The 18,922-nt window shown below is 35.8% G+C and overlaps 1 protein-coding gene across 1 annotated transcript in view; it reads right to left on the reverse strand.

The window, feature by feature from the left end:
* The window catches only part of LOC108577461 (potassium voltage-gated channel protein Shaw-like), a 35,590-nt gene that overhangs the window by 16,405 nt on the left and 263 nt on the right, over window positions 1–18,922 (reverse strand). The window contains exons 1-3 of the mRNA XM_017940614.1: window positions 18,901–18,922; window positions 7,248–7,700; window positions 1,247–1,534 (exon numbers count right to left, since the gene is read on the reverse strand). The exon at window positions 18,901–18,922 is cut by the window's right edge and continues 263 nt beyond it. Coding sequence (XP_017796103.1) covers window positions 1,247–1,534; window positions 7,248–7,700; window positions 18,901–18,922 — 763 coding nt within the window. The remainder of the gene's footprint in view (window positions 1–1,246; window positions 1,535–7,247; window positions 7,701–18,900) is intronic.

An 18,922-nucleotide genomic window follows, 5' to 3' on the forward strand; every position in this document is an offset into this window, starting at 1 on the left:
ATTTCTAATTTTCAAACTTCCTAATTTCTAATTTTCAAATTTTCTTTTCCAAATTTCAAACCACACGCGTTCACGTATTTAATAATATGCAAATTAAAAGAAATCCAATTTCAAGGTAATTTAAGAAAAGTTAAAGAAATAATTGAAGAACAAAAGAATTAAAATAATCAAGGAAAGTTAATGGTAGTATAAGTGTAACAAACATACTTCTGGCAGCGAAGTTCTGCAAAGAATTTGGAACTATCATTTGAAAACGAACTTCCTTAGAAAAATACTCAAGGAATGCTCAAGTAAGCAAGTACCTTAGACAAACATTTCGAAATCGATTCTCTCCGTATAATAAAGCTTCGTCTGAACAAGACTTATCTGCAGTTTCTTATTTCTACACAGAGGGGAAATGACTCGTTTTCCAATTACAACGGTTCATCATTGAGTTTACACGATTCGGAAATTCTACACCAGCTCTATCCCTTCGTAAGAAAAGAGTAAGCAGTTCTTCTTCGAGAAACAGGGCCGTCTTTACACTTTTTGAGGCCCTAGAACAAACCTATTACGGTTAATTAAATTCATACGCACTTTCTTTTAAATTTATCGAAAATTAAAGTCGACATTTCCATAATAACTGGGTTTAACAAAATAAAAAGAAGACAACATTCTCCTTTAAAAAAAGTATAAAAATAGATCAGTTCAAATTTACTCTGGAGACCAAATGTTTCATCGCCCAGGAAAGTCTTTGTACTTCAAATACTCCAAGTATCCGAGCTGCATAGAATTTTTTTAGACCCTCCTAGACGATACTTACTACACTTAAGCTTAAATTGAAACAAAACCGAAATATTTATGGAAAATTACCCTTTACAAACATAAACAGTCAAACTATTCGTAGAATACGAAAATAATTAGTTACATATTGTTTTATAAAAATAAATATTTCTGTCATGGGACGGAAAAAAAAGAAATTTCACATTTCGGTCATGTCGTTTTAATTCCCGCCGCCATCTTGGTGAACAGCGGGCCCTCATATATCAGGCGTTTTCGTTTTCAGCGGTTTCTTGCTTTCATATTACGAATTTAATGTTTGATAATGAGTATTTTATTTTGCAACTATAACTAGACTGTTTTTTTATATCATTTGTGAGGAGTGAAGTTTCAAAATGTGGCCCCAGCGTGCATGTAATGCGCCTTACGGTAAATACGGCCCTGTGGAGACCAGTATTACTTCTCTCCTTCTACGTAATATACTTACTTGAAGACGTTCCGCGTAGAAAATGAGACTGGCGAACACGACGATGCCCAGAACAAGGAAGAAGACTAGTAGCGCTAACTCTTTAGCAGACGCCTTGAACGTATGGATCAGAATCCTAAGCCCCGGAGAATGCCGCGTCAGCTTGAAGAGCCGCAGGACTCGTGCTATCGACAGCACTTCCAGATATAGACTGGACTCGGTTAGGAACTCCGTGTAGAAACTCATCGTGGCAGCTAAGTCAATCGCGTTCACTGGCGACGCGGCGAATCTCTTCAAGCTTGGGCTCACCTGTAATGGAATCTATCAATGAAGTGATGGAAAGAAGTGTGCGAGTGCTGCTGCTGTGTATACGACTTTCAAACATTTCGCTGGGGCAGTGGACATTGAAACAGCAAAGAATTCACAGGCCAAAGTGGTTGACTCCACTTTTTGGATTTTTTTGAATTTTACAGCCAATGCACTTATCTTTTTTTTATTTACAATAAATTTTCTTAATAGTTAGTAGGCTTGACACCGTTGAATGACAAAATTTGTTATGGTTGTTAAATAATAAATAATTTATTTCAGAAGCTCCTGTGATTAACTGCAGTTTTTGGATCTTTCTCAATTTTAGCGCCGATCCACTTGATCGATGCTTACCTTTTTTTATTTAACATAAATTTTCTTAATAGTTATGCTTGACACCGCTGAATAATAAATAATTTATTTCAGAGGCCAATGTGAGTAACTCCATACTCTAAAGTAAATCGTTGTGATAATGTAATTCAAACGCTTACAAAAACGAGGAACTTAAAAATATAAAGAATTACAAAAAATAATTTATTTAAATAATATATTGAAATAGAGAACACGTGTTTCCTCGAATTTTTTGTTACTTACATGTAACAATAATTATTAGATACACAGTTTTCTCCCAATCCATGAAAAATGGACGCCATCTTTTACAGAAAATTCACTGCTCCTTTAAATTTCGTTACAAAAAGGCACGCGTTCCATTTAAAAAATTCAAAGTAAACAATTTGTTATTTAAAGAACAGTTTCAGCATCGTACGTGTATGTTCCCTTCGATACCGTGCAATTTCTGTGTAAAACATTTTTTCACAGAACACATATTTTAGAAATTACCGGAGATGAACAAGTTAACACCCTGTATATTAGTTTCCAATTCACAATGGTCTTTTTTTTAGTAAAAATAGCAATTCTTAGCCGTCCAGTTTGTAAACAGCAACTGTTGTTACCACAAAGTGGAATTTTCTATATTTCTACGTCCTCGCTCAGCTCTATTGCACACTTTTTTTTCTAAAATATGTTACTCTCTCTCGTTTAAAATATGGGGTAGCTAGTATAGATGTTAATTGGCAAAATAAAAACTTTTGTGGTACGTCTGTATTCTTCCACGCACGTTCATACATTTACAAACCAGAAATGTTGCAAATGATACTAAGCGAAAACGCGAGTAAACTTTGTTGCAATCGTAACATTACACGAATAACGTGAATAGATTTGTACGATTGCACGAATAAATGTATGCACGTAGAAAACCTCGTTACAAATATCATTTATTATAAATACGAACACTAAGAAGAGAGGAAAGAAATGTGAAGCGAGTAACGTTTAAAATATCCTGCATCGACGAGTCTTCGTGTCTCGATATTTCAGCCCCAACATACTGTAAATGCGAATTCAATAATTGCACTATTGATCACCGCGAGGCGTATGACTTATGCAAGATTTTACATGGGAGTGAAAAATCTTGCACATTTGGTCCGTGTCATTGAAATTTCTTGCAGGTGAGCAAGTTCCTTGCTGAGAAATCAATACACGAACAGCACGCGAAATTTAAATTACGCAAATGATTTCTTGTGTGCAATGTCACTACACCTCGACCCAGTAGTCACTTCGTATTAAAAGCAATAGTTTTGCCAGCATCACTCTGTCGGCTAATGAACAGCCATATGAAGTTGCGATGTGACAATTTAAAGTAGTGTAATGTCGCATTTTGATGTGTTGTCACTTTCGTGAATGGAACTGTTGCATCGTGCGCTTCGGACAAGCGGTATGTTCGAGAGTGGTGGCGCAGGATTGTCGCTGGATCGTGGTGCGGGTTGTTTGCTGATATGAAGTCGTGGTGTCGTGAGGTTGCACGTATTTTATTATGTTAAATGAAATAGACTTTATTTCGAAGAGTGGTAGTTTATGTGGTGTTTGTCTATTTTCCCTTTTTGATCTGATGTGCGCCGCGTTGGTGCGCTTATTTATAAAAAGGTTTAGGGGTATAAGGTGGTGGTCTCCGCCAATGGGAACGGGTCTACCCCCTTGGACGGTCCTCCCTGGCCCGCGAGCATGCCGCCCACCCTGGAATTTCCAAGTTGGCAGGGTGGTGGTATGTCGCGATGGTGGGGGAGTAAGGCCCAAGGGTAGCCCGCGCGTAACGGGACTTTGGGCGGTCAGGGAGACGCGAGAGGTTTTATGACATGTCTACGTCTATTGAATGCTCACGAGTGGGCACCGGGAAGGTATACGGCCCGCAGAAAAGTTATTTTTCTGCAGCCATAAAACGCTTCCTGGGCTTCGTGGCCAATTTGAAAGAAAAATTAATTAACGCGAAGAAGAAAAGGGGCGCATTCAAAAATAGCGTAAGCAGGCGTCCATGTCATAAACCCAATCCCTAACAGGAACATTTATCGGTGTTCATACAGGGTGGTTGCGACATCGTGGTGCAAAGCGGAGAAAGGTGATTTCTCGTGTAAAAGTAAGTTAAAGATATAAAGTAAAAGTTTCTCATACGAAGCACAATTTTTAAGAAAATCGAATTTGAATATTGTACTTGTGATTAGAATTATACCAAATCTTGACTGATATTGTTTAGAAACATACATGGCGGGTAGCTGGTTAGATTGGGCGAACTAAGCAAATGGCGGCTAGTTAAGTGCACGCGTACTTAAGGAATATTCGAACTCGATTTTCTCGAAAACGGAGCTCCATATGAGAAAATTTTATTCTATGTTTTCAACTTACTTTTAGATGAAGAAAGACACTGTATTTGATGTTAGCAAAGTTAATTAAGTTCATGTATTTATGTTCACGAGTATCTTGATAAATGATTCATTATTGGGGCACTTATTGAATGTGAAGCGAATTTAAACAGTTATTAGAAAATTATTTTTATTAAGATCCTGAAAAAATGATTCAGTTTGGAATATTCTATCGAAATTCTATAATATATATCTATTTCCATTTAAAGTTAGGGTAGGTTATAAAAATAAGATGTTAATAGTGTGTCATTGGTTATGCCATACCAAACATTGTCACAGAATTAAGTTTGAAAACGTACAACCACTATCCTGTAGTACAAGAAAAATTACAGCTATCAATTTAAAATAATCCGTGGTATCTTCATTGCAAATTTAAAAAATCTATTTAAGTCATTGTATTGCGTATAAAAAATAAGTAAACTTTGTCCTCTTCCATTTTTCTTACAAATCTATCACTTACGAGAAAAATGCTGGAAATTAATAACGTGAATACTGTATATTTTTCTTGATATGCATACATAGTACATATGATACTAACTTTGTGAAGAAATGTAATTTAAATCGTACAATGCTTTCTATACGAATATAACGGGTGTCGTAATACTTATGAAAAATAGTGTATCAATTTTGATCAATTTGAAAATTTTGAAGAAAATAATTGAAGTATTGTTTGTTAGTATATTTTATTTTCAGAAATTGAATAACTTTAAACTTCAAATTTCATATAAATTTCGTATTTGTTACCTATTTAACAATAAATTATAAGATAAAATTTTTATCATAGACAAATCATTTTTTCTTATATGCAATATTAAAGAAAGCTAAATAAATAATTGACATTCTGCCGAAAGGAAAAACAAGGAAACCTATTTATCCACCTATTCACAAAAATACTTCAAAGAAAAAATTATTCTAAACGCGGTGTAGCACAATTAACAGAGCAACCTATGTTTATTGCAAACGTCTCAAGCGAGAAACACCGCGCGAATAATTTACTTTAGTTACGTCAGTTGAGAGTTTGCGTGTATTACTGCAATCGTTGTTGAAATTTCTTTAAACGTACTTTAATCTTTTAGGCAATTTCACGCAACAGTTCCATTCCGTAGAAGTTTTCTTTCACTGCTACCAAAATTCGTTAGCTAAACCAACTGAACTCCGTTAACAACTAACTTGGACTACAATGAATTTATTTACTGTATAGCGTACGCGCAAAAACGAACCACTTTTGTCCTGTCACTCATGCGCACATGAAGAGAGGTCGTAATTACAGAACAAGGTTGCTTCGTTATTCACTTGCTTTTAATAGCAACGGATACAATGGTAAAAGAATGATACAACAGTGGCAATAAAACATCACGTTTCATTTCATCATTCTGCTTTTGATTTCTGAAATCTTGTTATATAGCCAAAGATTTGCTAAAATTAAGATAGAAATATGTTTATTGAAGTTTTCTTCTTTTAAATATCACTTATGCCATGTAAATTCGTTAAATAGCCAAAGATTTAGGATGGCTTTGATTTCTGAAATCTTGTTATATAGCCAAAGATTTGCTAAAATTAAGATAGAGATATGTTTATTGAAGTTTTCTTCTTTTAAATATCAGTTATGCCATGTAAATTCGTTAAATAGCCAAAGATTTAGGATAGAAATATTTTTATTTGAATTTCCTTCTTTTAAATATCACTTATGCCATATAAATTCGTTAAATAGCCAAAGATTTAGGATAGAAATATTTTTATTTGAATTTTCTTCTTTTAAATATCACTTATGCCATATAAATTCGTTAAATAGCCAAAGATTTGTTAAACTGAGGATAGAAATATTTTTATTTGAATTTTCTTCTTTTAAATATCACTTATGCCATATAAATTCGTTAAATAGCCAAAGATTTGTTAAACTGAGGATAGAAATATTTTTATTTGAATTTTCTTCTTTTAAATATCACTTATGCCATGTAAATTCGTTAAATACCCAAAGATTTAGGATAGAAATATTTTTATTTGAATTTTCTTCTTTTAAATATCACTTATGCCATGTAAATTCGTTAAATAGCCAAAGATTTGTTAAACTGAGGATAGAAATATTTTTATTTGAATTTTCTTCTTTCAAATATCACTTATGCCATGTAAATTCGTTAAATAGTCAAAGATTTGTTAAATTGAGGATAGAAATATAGTGCTATGTACAGTTACTCTTATTAACTTTCGAACACTCTTTAGACCAATATAACTTTTCTAAAATTGGATCAAATGACTTGAGTTCTGTTTTAAAAATTATAAGGATTAGTGTACTAGATAACGTGTGCAAAAAGTTTGAAGGAAATTGCAATTGGTCAGAATCGTTAAAAAAAAATAGCGAAGGTCACTTTTTACAACTTTTTAATCTGAGCTCGTAATGAAAATTTAGAAAAATACGTTTTGTAGATTTATGTCCATTATACACATGCTGAAAATTTCATCGAAATCCTTCTAACATCTAAGAAAAAGACTCAAGTCGTTTGGTTCAATTTAAAAAAAGTTATGCTATTCTAAATTTGGATGATTAAATGATTTTATATTATTTACAAAATGTGACGTAATAACTGTTTGCATACCAACTCCATAAAATTAAATTTGTCGAATTAGTTTTATTTATGAAAAATTGAGCACAAAACATGTCTTTTGACACTAAAATTGGAAAAATGCCAAAAAGTGGAGTTAATCATTTTGACTTCTGAGTGGCTCAATGATGTCTAAAAATATTAAATGTTCCATTATCTAGAAACATTTTCATCTGTCCCGAAATTTTCTTCGCAAACGACCTAACCAAACATTCGTTTCAAAAGAAGCACGTGTGTACGTACATACGAATACCTTTTTCACCGTTGCGTCGTAAGAGATTAGAGATACGTACCGTTTCGAGCCGCTAAAATATAAACATACGAATCTGACAGAGGGAGCAACAATAGAAACAGTTTGGTACGTACCAAGCAGCGAATACTAATCTCCAAAGTGAACCAGGCATTGCACGTATGTTCAAGGTAGAAGAAGACCGGGTAAGAGTCGATGTCATCTTTGTTCCGGCCCGATTCTGATCGCAGCGATTCCCCGTACCGTTGATTGCTTCTCGACTGTTTCCTCATCGTGTGACTCTTGAGGCAGAAGCAGAAGACCGAGAGGCAGATGAAAAGTATCGAAATACAGGCCATGCATTTCGCCGCAGTGGAGGAGTACGGTTCATCGAAAAGAGCCCAGATTTTTGGCCGCAACTTTTGCCATCTTGTCAAGGTCCCTCTGTTGTATTCCTCCTCGAAACCGAAAAGTCGTGCGATTTCCTCGTCGCTTAACTTCTCACCCTCCACGTCCAGTTTGTCCAGAATTGCCAGTGTCGCTTGGGTGTCTCTGTGAATGCTGTACGTGCTCCAGCAACAAGGCTCCACCTGCAATATTTTGTTTCTCGTGGTGAAGAAATTGTTTGAAATTTTCAACGAGTAATTTGTATTTGTACCGTTACACCCTCGAATATTTGCCTTCTCAGTCTTAGTTTTATCACATTCACCATTACTCATACTGGACTCTTCAACTTCTAACTCTCCTACATAGTCATAACCCATCTTCCCTAAACCCTTAAATAGCCCTATTTTCTCCGTTTTCGCGTTCATCCTCTGTTTCACCACGCGCACGTCACGCAACGTTAAACCTCTGTTAAATAAAGTCCTGTTTCCACGCAACGAGGATCCTTAACACGTTAAGCGCGGCGTCAGTCCGTGGTGACTGACAGTGAACTTTCCGTTTGGGTGGCGTCGGTCCGTGGGATCGGCAGTATCATGTTTAAAAAATAAATGTTATGCACTTCTCCGTCTTTTTTTTTTGCAATTTATGAACACTTCTTCTATCAACCCGGATTGGGATTTCTTCGTCTGAATGCCGTTTGAACGCATTTGTTATCTTCTGTTTATACTCTATTACCGAACAGCTCGCGAAGTGATCGCCGTTGTGTGCCGCCTGAATGGGAAGCAGAGCGAAATCGGTTCCGCGCTCAACGTGTTAAGTGTCTAAATTCAGTGTTACTTCAATATCTGCTCCTAGTTTCGAGGAACTGGAGCAAACCGGGCATCACGGTACGAATTGTACGGATGGTTAACCCTTTAACGCTCAAATTTTTCTCGACTTGATATGCGACTTATTTTTTTTTTAATTATTTCCTAGGCGTATAGAAATAAGTTTCCCACTGATTTATAATATCGTGACTTCAATTTTTGCAATAGAATGGAAAGGTAGCGCAGTACGAAGAGTGCAAGAAAATAATTAGGGAAAATTGCACTTTTTCGAGAATTAGCTGTTAACCCTTTGACTTATGATTCCTTTTTCCATTGTGCATCTAAGCGCCAGGTATTGTACTGTTTTAGAGCTGTATTAGGTAAAAAAGGGAATGTTTTGTAGATTAATGACACTTGCTAAACTTAACTTTAAAATTCATTTTTATCATTGATGTTACTGTTTTTGTCGCATCTTGATCAGAATCTGTGCCACGAGTCTGACTCGTTAGAAGGCAATGGGTTAAGGGGTAAGTGACTGCGCTGATAGATTAGGTGATTGTACGATGCTCGACTCGTGAACGAGACTGGTGTTAATCCCGGAAGGGCGAAATTCTAAAAGTTAGTGTGGTGACGGTGAATAAGAGGTTTCTCTCCGTAAGAATATTTTTGAACTCTGTTTATTTGTGGTGGTGCGTGGGTATATATTAGGTCGGTGTATGTTGCGATTGGTTGGACGTTGAAGGTGGTGAAAAAGGAGGTGTGATTGGATATTAGGAAACTAGTGGAAGGAGAACGTGAGGGTGAAGGTGGTGTGCAAAAGTTGAAATAATTTGGGGAAAACCCGGAAAGGGGAAAGGGATAGGAAACATGACCAGGATGCGACTTGAACTGTTTTATGATAGGGAAGGAATTTGTTTGGGGCTAGGAAGACGGCTGGAAAGGACTGTTTATTAGTTTATGATGTGTTACTGGCCGGTGGGCTGGGCGACCGGACAGTGATCCTGAAAGTTCCCGCGCAGAATGAGGAAACGATTCCAACTGTGCAATAAAAAATGCATTATTGCACTTGTGAAAAAGTGTGATAGCAAATACGTAGTCCACTTTGAAGCATTTGTCTTTTTCCTCTACCATTTTCTCTTGCTTCGATAAAAAAGAAGATATGGCTTGTTGCATATACTATTCTAATTAATAATATTTAAATAATGAAATATGCAACACATGTACGCTATTATTTGCTCATCCTAGAATTCATACACAGGGCGTAATGCAGTTAGTGGTAAAAGTGCACAAGTGATTATTCTGCATGGAAAACTAAATAAAAAATGTAGAACAAAATTTTCTGTAGAATAGAACAAAAAAAGAAGAACGTACAAATTCTGAATTTGTAATTTTGGGTTAATTAAATTTGACCAAAAACGCGACGTCCACGAAACTTAATTTGTATGATATTTCCCGCGTTATAGGAGGTCCTACTGTACGATACTTTCGAGATTTCGATATACGATTGTACGCAGTCGGATAGTTTCGGGATCTCGGAAGGCCCGTATGTACCAGGATACTTTCGGGTTCTCGATGCTTATCATATTCTCGAGAGCTCGCTCGAACTCGACCGAGATTTCTCAACCCGACCTGAGCCGGATAAGTCGAGAACCCGCACACCTCTGATAAAAATCCTCTGATAAGTTAAAAAGTTTCGAGATGCACGAAGAATATACAGCTTCACCGAGTGCTCAATTTCGCGGTGTAACCTTGTAAGGGTTATTTCCTATGCAACTTAACCGTTTCGCTGTTTAAGATAAGTGCTACTGTCTAGATTGGGACGCGGGACTATGTATTCCTTACAAAATATACCACACGAGGAGTACATATTAATCAAGAACTAAATAATTATATGAAAAATCCACACGTGACAAGTTTTCTTTTTTTGCAAATTTTATGGTATTTTGAAATGTTTTCAAGCATTTTTATTGCGGAACGTCATCTTTTTAATCAACTGCGAAAGGGTTAATGGACTGGAGCCGCTTCGATTCAAGTGACTCACGTTGACTCGACACAGAGTTTGTTTAAGGGGGTATTCTAGTCTAGAGTGTCATTTCTTAGTCCTTCTTAGGGATTTTTTTGTAAGGAAAGTGTAAGTTTCTCAGTATCGGCATTTTGCACATACATTTATTCATGTCTTAAGAAAGTTCACAATTTTTTTCAAGTGAAAATAATCAAAACTGTCTGATTTATATATCATTCAGTGTGGTCCCTTAAAAAAAAAAAAGTGTCCTACTGGCTGACACGATTCCGCCCATTCTGTTTATCCGAAATGAAGAAACCAGCAGGATTTTTGATTAGTACGACTGCGACTACGATGTGAACCAGAATGAAAAAGAAATAGTGGAAATCAGCAGGATTTTTGATTAGTACGACTGCGACTACGATGTGAACCAGAATGAAAAAGAAATAGTGAAAATTTACAAAATGGCGGCACTTTGAATTTTAACTATCGATTTTGTCGATTTTTTTTTCGTCTTTCAGAGGCTCTAAAAATCAGAAAAATATATATTTTGGCATAATTCTACTACTGACCATAGCCACACATGTTCTGAAGACATGTGCAAAATTTGATTTCGATTGGTTCAGTAGTTTTTGCCAGATCGTGGCAACTATTTCAGAAAACATGGTTCCGAGAAAAACGCGTTTAAAGTTTTCAGTGCAATTTAGATTCTCCCTTGATGTGTCACACTAAACGAGCTATAACTTCGTTATTTTATTGAATACAACTATAAAACTTCAGGAGTACATTCTTAAAGAGTTGTACTTTCGATATATGCAAAAAAATAAAAATCGATTTTTTCAAACCGTCACACTAGAAGACCCCCTTAACTGTTACATAGTTAGCATGTATAGTAAAATTATCATTCCATGTGTTCAATTCTGACACGTCGTCTAGAATCGATGGATAACGACTGTTTGATCGCCTGAACTTTTTGCTTCTACGTCTCAATTTGTTCTCCCGGACTCGTTGACTCTTTGCCCCGTTCAGCCCTCGCATTTCACCTTCCAAATGTTGCATTTGGCTCCCTTGACGGGGGTGAGTTTTGGGTGGGAAGCCAAGACTCCCACTCAAGTTCGGGCCTTAGTCAACGCCCAACGACAACCACTCACCCTCAAGGAGAGGGTGTTTTGCGCGAAGTACGCGTCACCTGGGCTTATGGGAAAAGCCCAGGGTAACGGTACCGCTCGTTCGCGAGAATGTGCCTGGGCTCGCGCGGGTTTATGATACGTCAATTGCTATTGAGATGCACGAAGAAACTCCAAATTCTCCGCTTTTAGGAGAGGTGTATTCTTGACAATAAGGAATAATTAACGAAACATTAAACGCGTATTCAAACCTTAATCTCAAAAATAGCAGAGAGTCGCGTCCGTATCGTAAACCTGGTCTAACTTAAGTATCCTTAACACCATGGGTCGATAATTATGACCCACGTGGCGTAGTGATCAATGTTGTGTTGCCATGTGGCTGTTATCAATAAATATACTGAATGCAATAACGTGGGTCATCGATGGAAAGTCACGTGAAATTAGCGCGGCATTCAACGTGTTAATCCAAACAGCTCGTATGAGTTACCCATTGAAATACGCCCAATGAACGTGACTACCGAACCCAGATGGTCTACCTGCGCGACAAGAAGTTACGAGGACCCTCGACATGCATACAGAATTGAACAGAACAACTTTGCACACTCCACCAGTTCTCTAAACTGGTACCGGGGCTAATAGGACGCAGCTACCCTCCGGTGACCTCGACAAAGGGTCGCCAAACCAGCGTTTGTCGTTAATCTTCGCCCAGCCAATGCCGGGTCACTTTTGACCCGTGTCTTAAGCATAGCGAACAGGCGGCAACGTTTGCTCGTTCGCTCGGCTCAATCTTATCGCTGTAAGATAAGGAAGTGACTGCGTGAAGAGTTTGAACGTCTTTACACAGGCAGTATCGAATACAACCGCGAGAAGAATGGGTCGAAGATGCTATTTAAATACGTTTGAGATGGTACATATGCATAGGAAATGATAACAAATAAAAATAAAATGATAATGATAAAGGACATGCCTAAGATTCCCGCAAATTGCAATTTTTTCAAAATTTTTTGCACACGTTGTCTAGTATACTGATCCTTCTAACTTCTAAAAAAAACTCAAGTCGTTAGGTTCAACTTAAAAAAAAAATTACACTGTTCTAAAGGGTGTTCGAATATCAGTGGGAGTCACTGTATGTTCACAACATACGATAAAAAAAACAAATGTTATGTGCACAATGTACATAACCAAAATAAATAATATATTTATAAAACATTTACATTTTTCGTTCTCTTCCCTCCTATACTGCATTATCAGATGATGTTTGTTATCTAAAGATTAGTTCTGAAATACTTAAGGCAAAAATTCCAGTATGGGTCAAAAGAGACCCGGCGTTGACGTGCCAAGTCGCTGATTTTGGTCGACTATTCAAGGGTTAAACCACTACCCCCGCAAATACAACACCAGTTCAAAAGCATTTTGCAAAACGAAAAAGCATTTGCCTAAACGTTCCCAAGCAACCGGAGGGAGAGCGGAAACTCCGCAACTCCACTTCTAGCATGGCTTAAGGACTGACCGTCCAATGGTACCAATTACATTATCGGTGGGATGCTCGTGGTGGAATCCAACACCACTCCTTGATAAGGGACTTTACACTTCTCGACTCTGGTCCATTAACGCTTCAGGATACCTGAGGGACGCTACTGTCGCCAAGCCACGCAGTATTCACTACACAGCAAGCGGTGAGTTGTGAAGCTCCGGGGATTCCCCTGCAGGAGCAGCTAGAGTTGGCAATTTTGGGATTGCAGCGCGCCGTGCCTTGAGTTTGAGCTCATATCGGCTTTGCCAGCCAGGTGTTAGCGACATTTGTACCTTACCAGTGAACTAGCCTATTTGTACCTTACTATACTAAATTTTGAATATCCCTGGCTTCAACTGTGAAGTATCATTGAATCCAGTTGGATTAGGAAGGCGGCTCATTTCGTCAGGCCTTCACGTTGAGGAACAATGTGAAGTGGTGTCATGTGAGGACCACGAGGAGGTTATAGTGGTACCTTCTAAGTTTCGCCACTAGAGGGACGGACTAACGACCAATTCACACTAGTCCTTACTAAAGGCTCCCGTTTGTATACGGGTGATTCACCTATCTCGATGATCCGAAATTTCTCGTAAACTATTCGCTATACGAAATTGTATATGAAGCAAAAGTAGCATGATTTCAACGGGTACATATGTTGCAGTAATTGTTTTTTCATCATAATTTTTTTAAACGGGATACCATATATTTCTTTCAGGAAATTAAGAGAGTATTAAAACCTAAGTACATAAACATTAAGGTGTAATATGTCTACAATGAGTATTCGCGATAAAATTTCCATTCTATTGAAATCAAATTTACAGGTAGAAAAATATGCTTCTGCGTGTTTTTGTGTACAACTTTCAATCTGATTCTAACAGACCCTCATGGAGTCCAGCAACCAAATCACACCTACCCAAAGCTCAAAGAACTCAAAACAGACTGCTATGCATAATCCTCAATACACCGAGAGATTAGGTCCTTAAGCTCCACGTAGAAACTAATATTCCTGGCCAATTCACACACATCAAAACTCTCACCCAAAACACACTTAAGCATTCACATAGGAACTCACTGGTTAGCAACATAGGAAACTATGACATACCAAACATTCCACTTAAATCAAAACGCAATATCTCTAGACTCCCTAAAACCATCCTAACATTATGTTAACAGAATTTTGAAAGTTTTATCCTGCATGATTCATGGATATAATAATCTAATTACCAAACACCACTGACGCTAAGTTTTTTTCAGGTAACAAGCGGGTAATAAGGCATCCAAGTGCCTCGGGCACTGCACAACCCTCGCACATGTGAAGTTCACCAAAAGAAAAAAGAACAAAGTTTAACAATAGGTAACTTTACCGATGGAGGCGCGGTATCTTTCCTTTTTTCACCTATCCTCTCTGTCTCTTTTCTCCTGTCATAACCAAACCGCTACACAATAATTACCTGCTAGAATTCCCGAATTCTTGGCAAATCTCTTCCAGCTGTGCAACAGCAGATCGCTCGCCACTGAGATTTGAGTTCCGTCGATCGTAAACTTTATAACCCAATTTGAAGGATCCCCTGAGTGTTTTTGACGTCGTAAAGCGAGCGTCGACACATTCCTTTACTAACTATAACTTCGTTTTGAACAAAATAGACTCCTTAAAAGACTCCTCGCTGTCAGTTCGTCAACATTTTAACTCTATATTCAGTTTCCTTCCTCTATCGAGAAAATATAAACAAAGATATATGTTTTCAGTCGAATTCTCAGCTTAATTTTCATTAGACACGAGATAAATCTTTCTCAAGAAAATGAGTTCAGCATAGAAACAGTTGTTTACAGTCTTTGGTAAAATTGAAATTCAGGTTTCCGACAGTTCCAACGAACATAACAGAATCCATTGTTCATTAAAATGAATCTTATACGTTCCTACATCTGCCGATGAATTTCTAAATTTATTATCCATACGATATTATTATCATGTGAATTTTCATCGAAGGATCTCTCTCGTCAGATCTCATTATATCTATGAATGTCGATTGCTTTCGCCGAAGTGGAGTTCGACAAACGCAATTCTCTCCGACAAATTGCATGTGCTGATGCACCTCTTTCGTTATTATTGACCGATTATTATCAATTGTAATATTGTCTTAATTAGCGCGAATAAAAGCTCTCGGGACCTGCTGGAACAAAGAGAGAGGAATAGAGAAAGGTTAATTGGTATTGATTAAGTATCGTTAATTAAGCAAGGAAACGCTATGGAAAAATGGAAGGAGTCGTTTAGACCAGTTTTGGTGCATTTAATTTATCATATGCGAATTCTTCTTGCATAAGGAATTATCTAAGTAATAAAAAGTACTTTAGTTTGTTGCACTTTTTAAGATATCTGGCTTCAAATTTGGGTAAAGGTTTCCATAAATTCAATTTTACAAATAGAGGTCGAAGAAAGAAAATTTAAATATTTGTTTTATACTTTATAACTATTGAAATTTTTTTAGTTCTAACATAAGTATCTACTTTATACTAGGAAAATGTACATTATTTTCTTATTTCCAAATGATTCAATAGCAGATGCAAATGCACAAATAAATGGCACGGTTCATAAGTAACTTTTCTACGATTACATAATTTTATTAATTATTACAATCTTAATTACTGTAGCTTCCTCGACTTTATCAGAACGTGAAGTTTTAAGATATACTGAAATACGAAAAGAGCCAAATAAAATTGGATTTAAAGGATTATTATCAGAGATGCAATTAGATTAATTTCTAAAGAATGATTTTTTAAAAAATCAATTATACTATGCCCAATTTTTATATTTTCATTTTCAATAATATTACTATATCCACGATTTAATTCATATTTATTAAATAACAGGTGTAGAATAATTTTTTAAACGATAATATTAGGAATTAATGCTCATCCTGCATAATAATGATTCTGACATTATTTATTTTATAAAAAACTGAAATGGTTCGTAAGTGTAATAACATTTGTATGCAGATAAATCGATAAAATTAGATTCTCGGACATTTCTGAGGTGCAAAATTATTCTACGCACGTGAAAATTTCTGTGTTTTGAAGAATTAGAACTTACATCGGTGCATATCAAACGAGTCTTGACAATTTCGAAAGAGATTTGAAATTTATTCAGGAATTAACGACAGCTTGAACGCATAGTCCTTCTGAATCCAAAATCAAAGGCAACAATGGCTGTTTGTATAATTCAAGCTGTTGTCGGGCAGACATTTCCGACCCATTGGCTCGATAGCGTGCTGCATGGTTTCTGCATTTTGAGCGACACATTTTCTGCGGTATCAAAGCACATTTATACCAGCGCAGGCAAGTCAGGAAATGGACAGGCAATCAACGTTAGTTATGCGAAATCGTTAGCACCGTTGTGAAATAATGCGGTACCGTTTCAAACGGAGCGAACGATCATTTAATGCAACTTGCGATTATCAGATTCACTACAGAGAAACGTTTTCGTTCCTTTAGCATTGATAGGAATTCTGATCGACAGGAATAACACACTGCTTGTAAAAAAGAAAAATTGCAACACTTGAAAAACGAAATGGCACAAATTTGAAATTTGCGTGTATTTTTTTGGGGGGCATTGAGAGGGAAGGATGATTAACATTTGGTTAAAAAAGGTCATTTTTTTTTCTTCAAAATAGCCGGAAAAACGTATGTGAATTTTAGACTTGTGCAACCCTTATTTTCAGGTGTTGCAATTTTCTTGGCGAGCAGTGTAGTTAAAGTAGTAATTGCACGTTTGTGATTTCAGTATTATATTTATACAATTTGCGTATGGTAAATGTAAGAATGAAAGTTTAAACAAATCTGTAGCATTTTTTTTTTTAACTTGCAATCGTGGCTCATTCCTGTTAAATAATTCAGTAATTTTAACTTGTCAGATATTGTGAAGTATGGTAGGCAAATGTATTAATGTTTGTGTTTTGACGTAAAAAAATTGAATTTTGATACTACGGGGCGCACTGTGTACGTACACTTTCAACGTTAACTTAATCACGATGGAGTAGGTACACTCGAGTCAAAAATATCTGCATACACGTAATTAGAATTTATTTTGCGTTGTATAATTTTAACAGAGGAAGCAGTAAATAAATAATATTTATATTATTTTATTTAGGGACGTAACGTCCACTATTGGTACGAAGGAAGATAATTTAGGTTCAGTTCGTAGGTGATAGGACACTTACTGAATGTGAAGTGTACTGAATTCTATTGACATGTACTGAGTTTTACTGAAATCTGTTGAATTCTATTAATCTACTATCTACTATTTATGAAAATTTCTTGAAATGTAGAAATCTACTAAATTCTATTAAAATCTACTGTATTCTACTCTCTGCTATTTATGAAAATTTCTTGAAACGCGAAAATCTTCTGAAATTTACTGAATTCTATTAAAATCTACTGTATTCTACTACTATCTATGGAAATTTCTTGAATTGTAGAAATCTACTGAAATCTGCTGAATTCTATTAAAATCTAGTGTATTCTACTATCTACTATTTATGAAAATTTCTTGAAACGCGAAAATCTACTGAAATTTACTAAATTCTATTAAAATCTAGTGTATTCTACTATCTATGAAAATTTCTTGAAACGCGAAAATCTACTGAAATTTACTGAATTCTATTAAAATCTACTGTATTCTACTACTATCTATGGAAATTTCTTGAAATGTAGAAATCTACTGAAATCTGCTGAATTCTATTAAAATCTACTGTATTCTACTACTATCTATGGAAATTTCTTGAAATGTAGAAATCTACTGAAATCTGCTGAATTCTATTAAAATCTACTGTATTCTACTACTATCTATGGAAATTTCTTGAATTGTAGAAATCTACTGAAATCTGCTGAATTCTATTAAAATCTAGTGTATTCTACTATCTACTATTTATGAAAATTTCTTGAAACGCGAAAATCTTCTGAAATTTACTGAATTCTATTAAAATCTACTGTATTCTACTACTATCTATGGAAATTTCTTGAATTGTAGAAATCTACTGAAATCTGCTGAATTCTATTAAAATCTACTGTATTCTACTATCTATGAAAATTTCTTGAAATGCAAAAGTTTGCTGAAATCTACTGAATTCTATTAAAATCTACTCCTGTATTCTACTATCTATGAAAATTTCTTGAAATGCAAAAGTTTGCTGAAATCTACTGAATTCTATTAAAATCTACTCTATTCTACTACTATCTATGAAAATTTCTTGAAATCTGCAGAAATCTACTAAATTCTACTAAAATCTACTGTATTTTACTACTATCCATGGAAATTTCTTGAAATCTACAGAAATTTACTATAATTTACTGTATTCTACTAATATCTATTGAAATCTATTGAAACCTACGGAAGTCTTCTGAATTCTACTAAAATCTACAGAATTCTACAGATGTCGATTGAAACCTACTCACTGAATGTGAAGCAATCCTCTTTGTCACTACATGTTCAATACAAAATTACACGACACACAAAAGTCAATTACTAAATTATTAAAATTCCACAAGAAACACCATTAATTCTACAATCTCGAAGTATAACAACCACGCACACATATTTTCACTAATAAAAACCGTAACGAACGACAAAAAACGTAATTCAAATCACACAATGATTTCACCAGTGTGTATACATTCAACAGCTTTCGTTCCACTTCGCAAAAAAATACAAACATAAATTCAGTTAAAATACCTGTCGAAAAACGAAATAAAATATTCATTATCCTACATTTTTATCGCACATCGTTATACTTTCATGATTAAAATCCTTCTCTAAATTTACCCTGTCACCGGACAATAGTTCACCCGTTCTTTCTCATCTCTCTTTCGAGTTTAGCTGTGCAGTCTCAACAGCGGCGCTTTTTCGCAAAATAAAAAGTCGCCGTAATAGTGAATAAAACGCTGCACAGGTACGTAGTTACAAACCTGATTAGAGTCCAAGCCCCAG

This window comes from Habropoda laboriosa, unplaced genomic scaffold, assembly GCF_001263275.1.
Source record: "Habropoda laboriosa isolate 0110345459 unplaced genomic scaffold, ASM126327v1 scaffold734, whole genome shotgun sequence".
NCBI lineage: Eukaryota > Metazoa > Arthropoda > Insecta > Hymenoptera > Apidae > Habropoda > Habropoda laboriosa.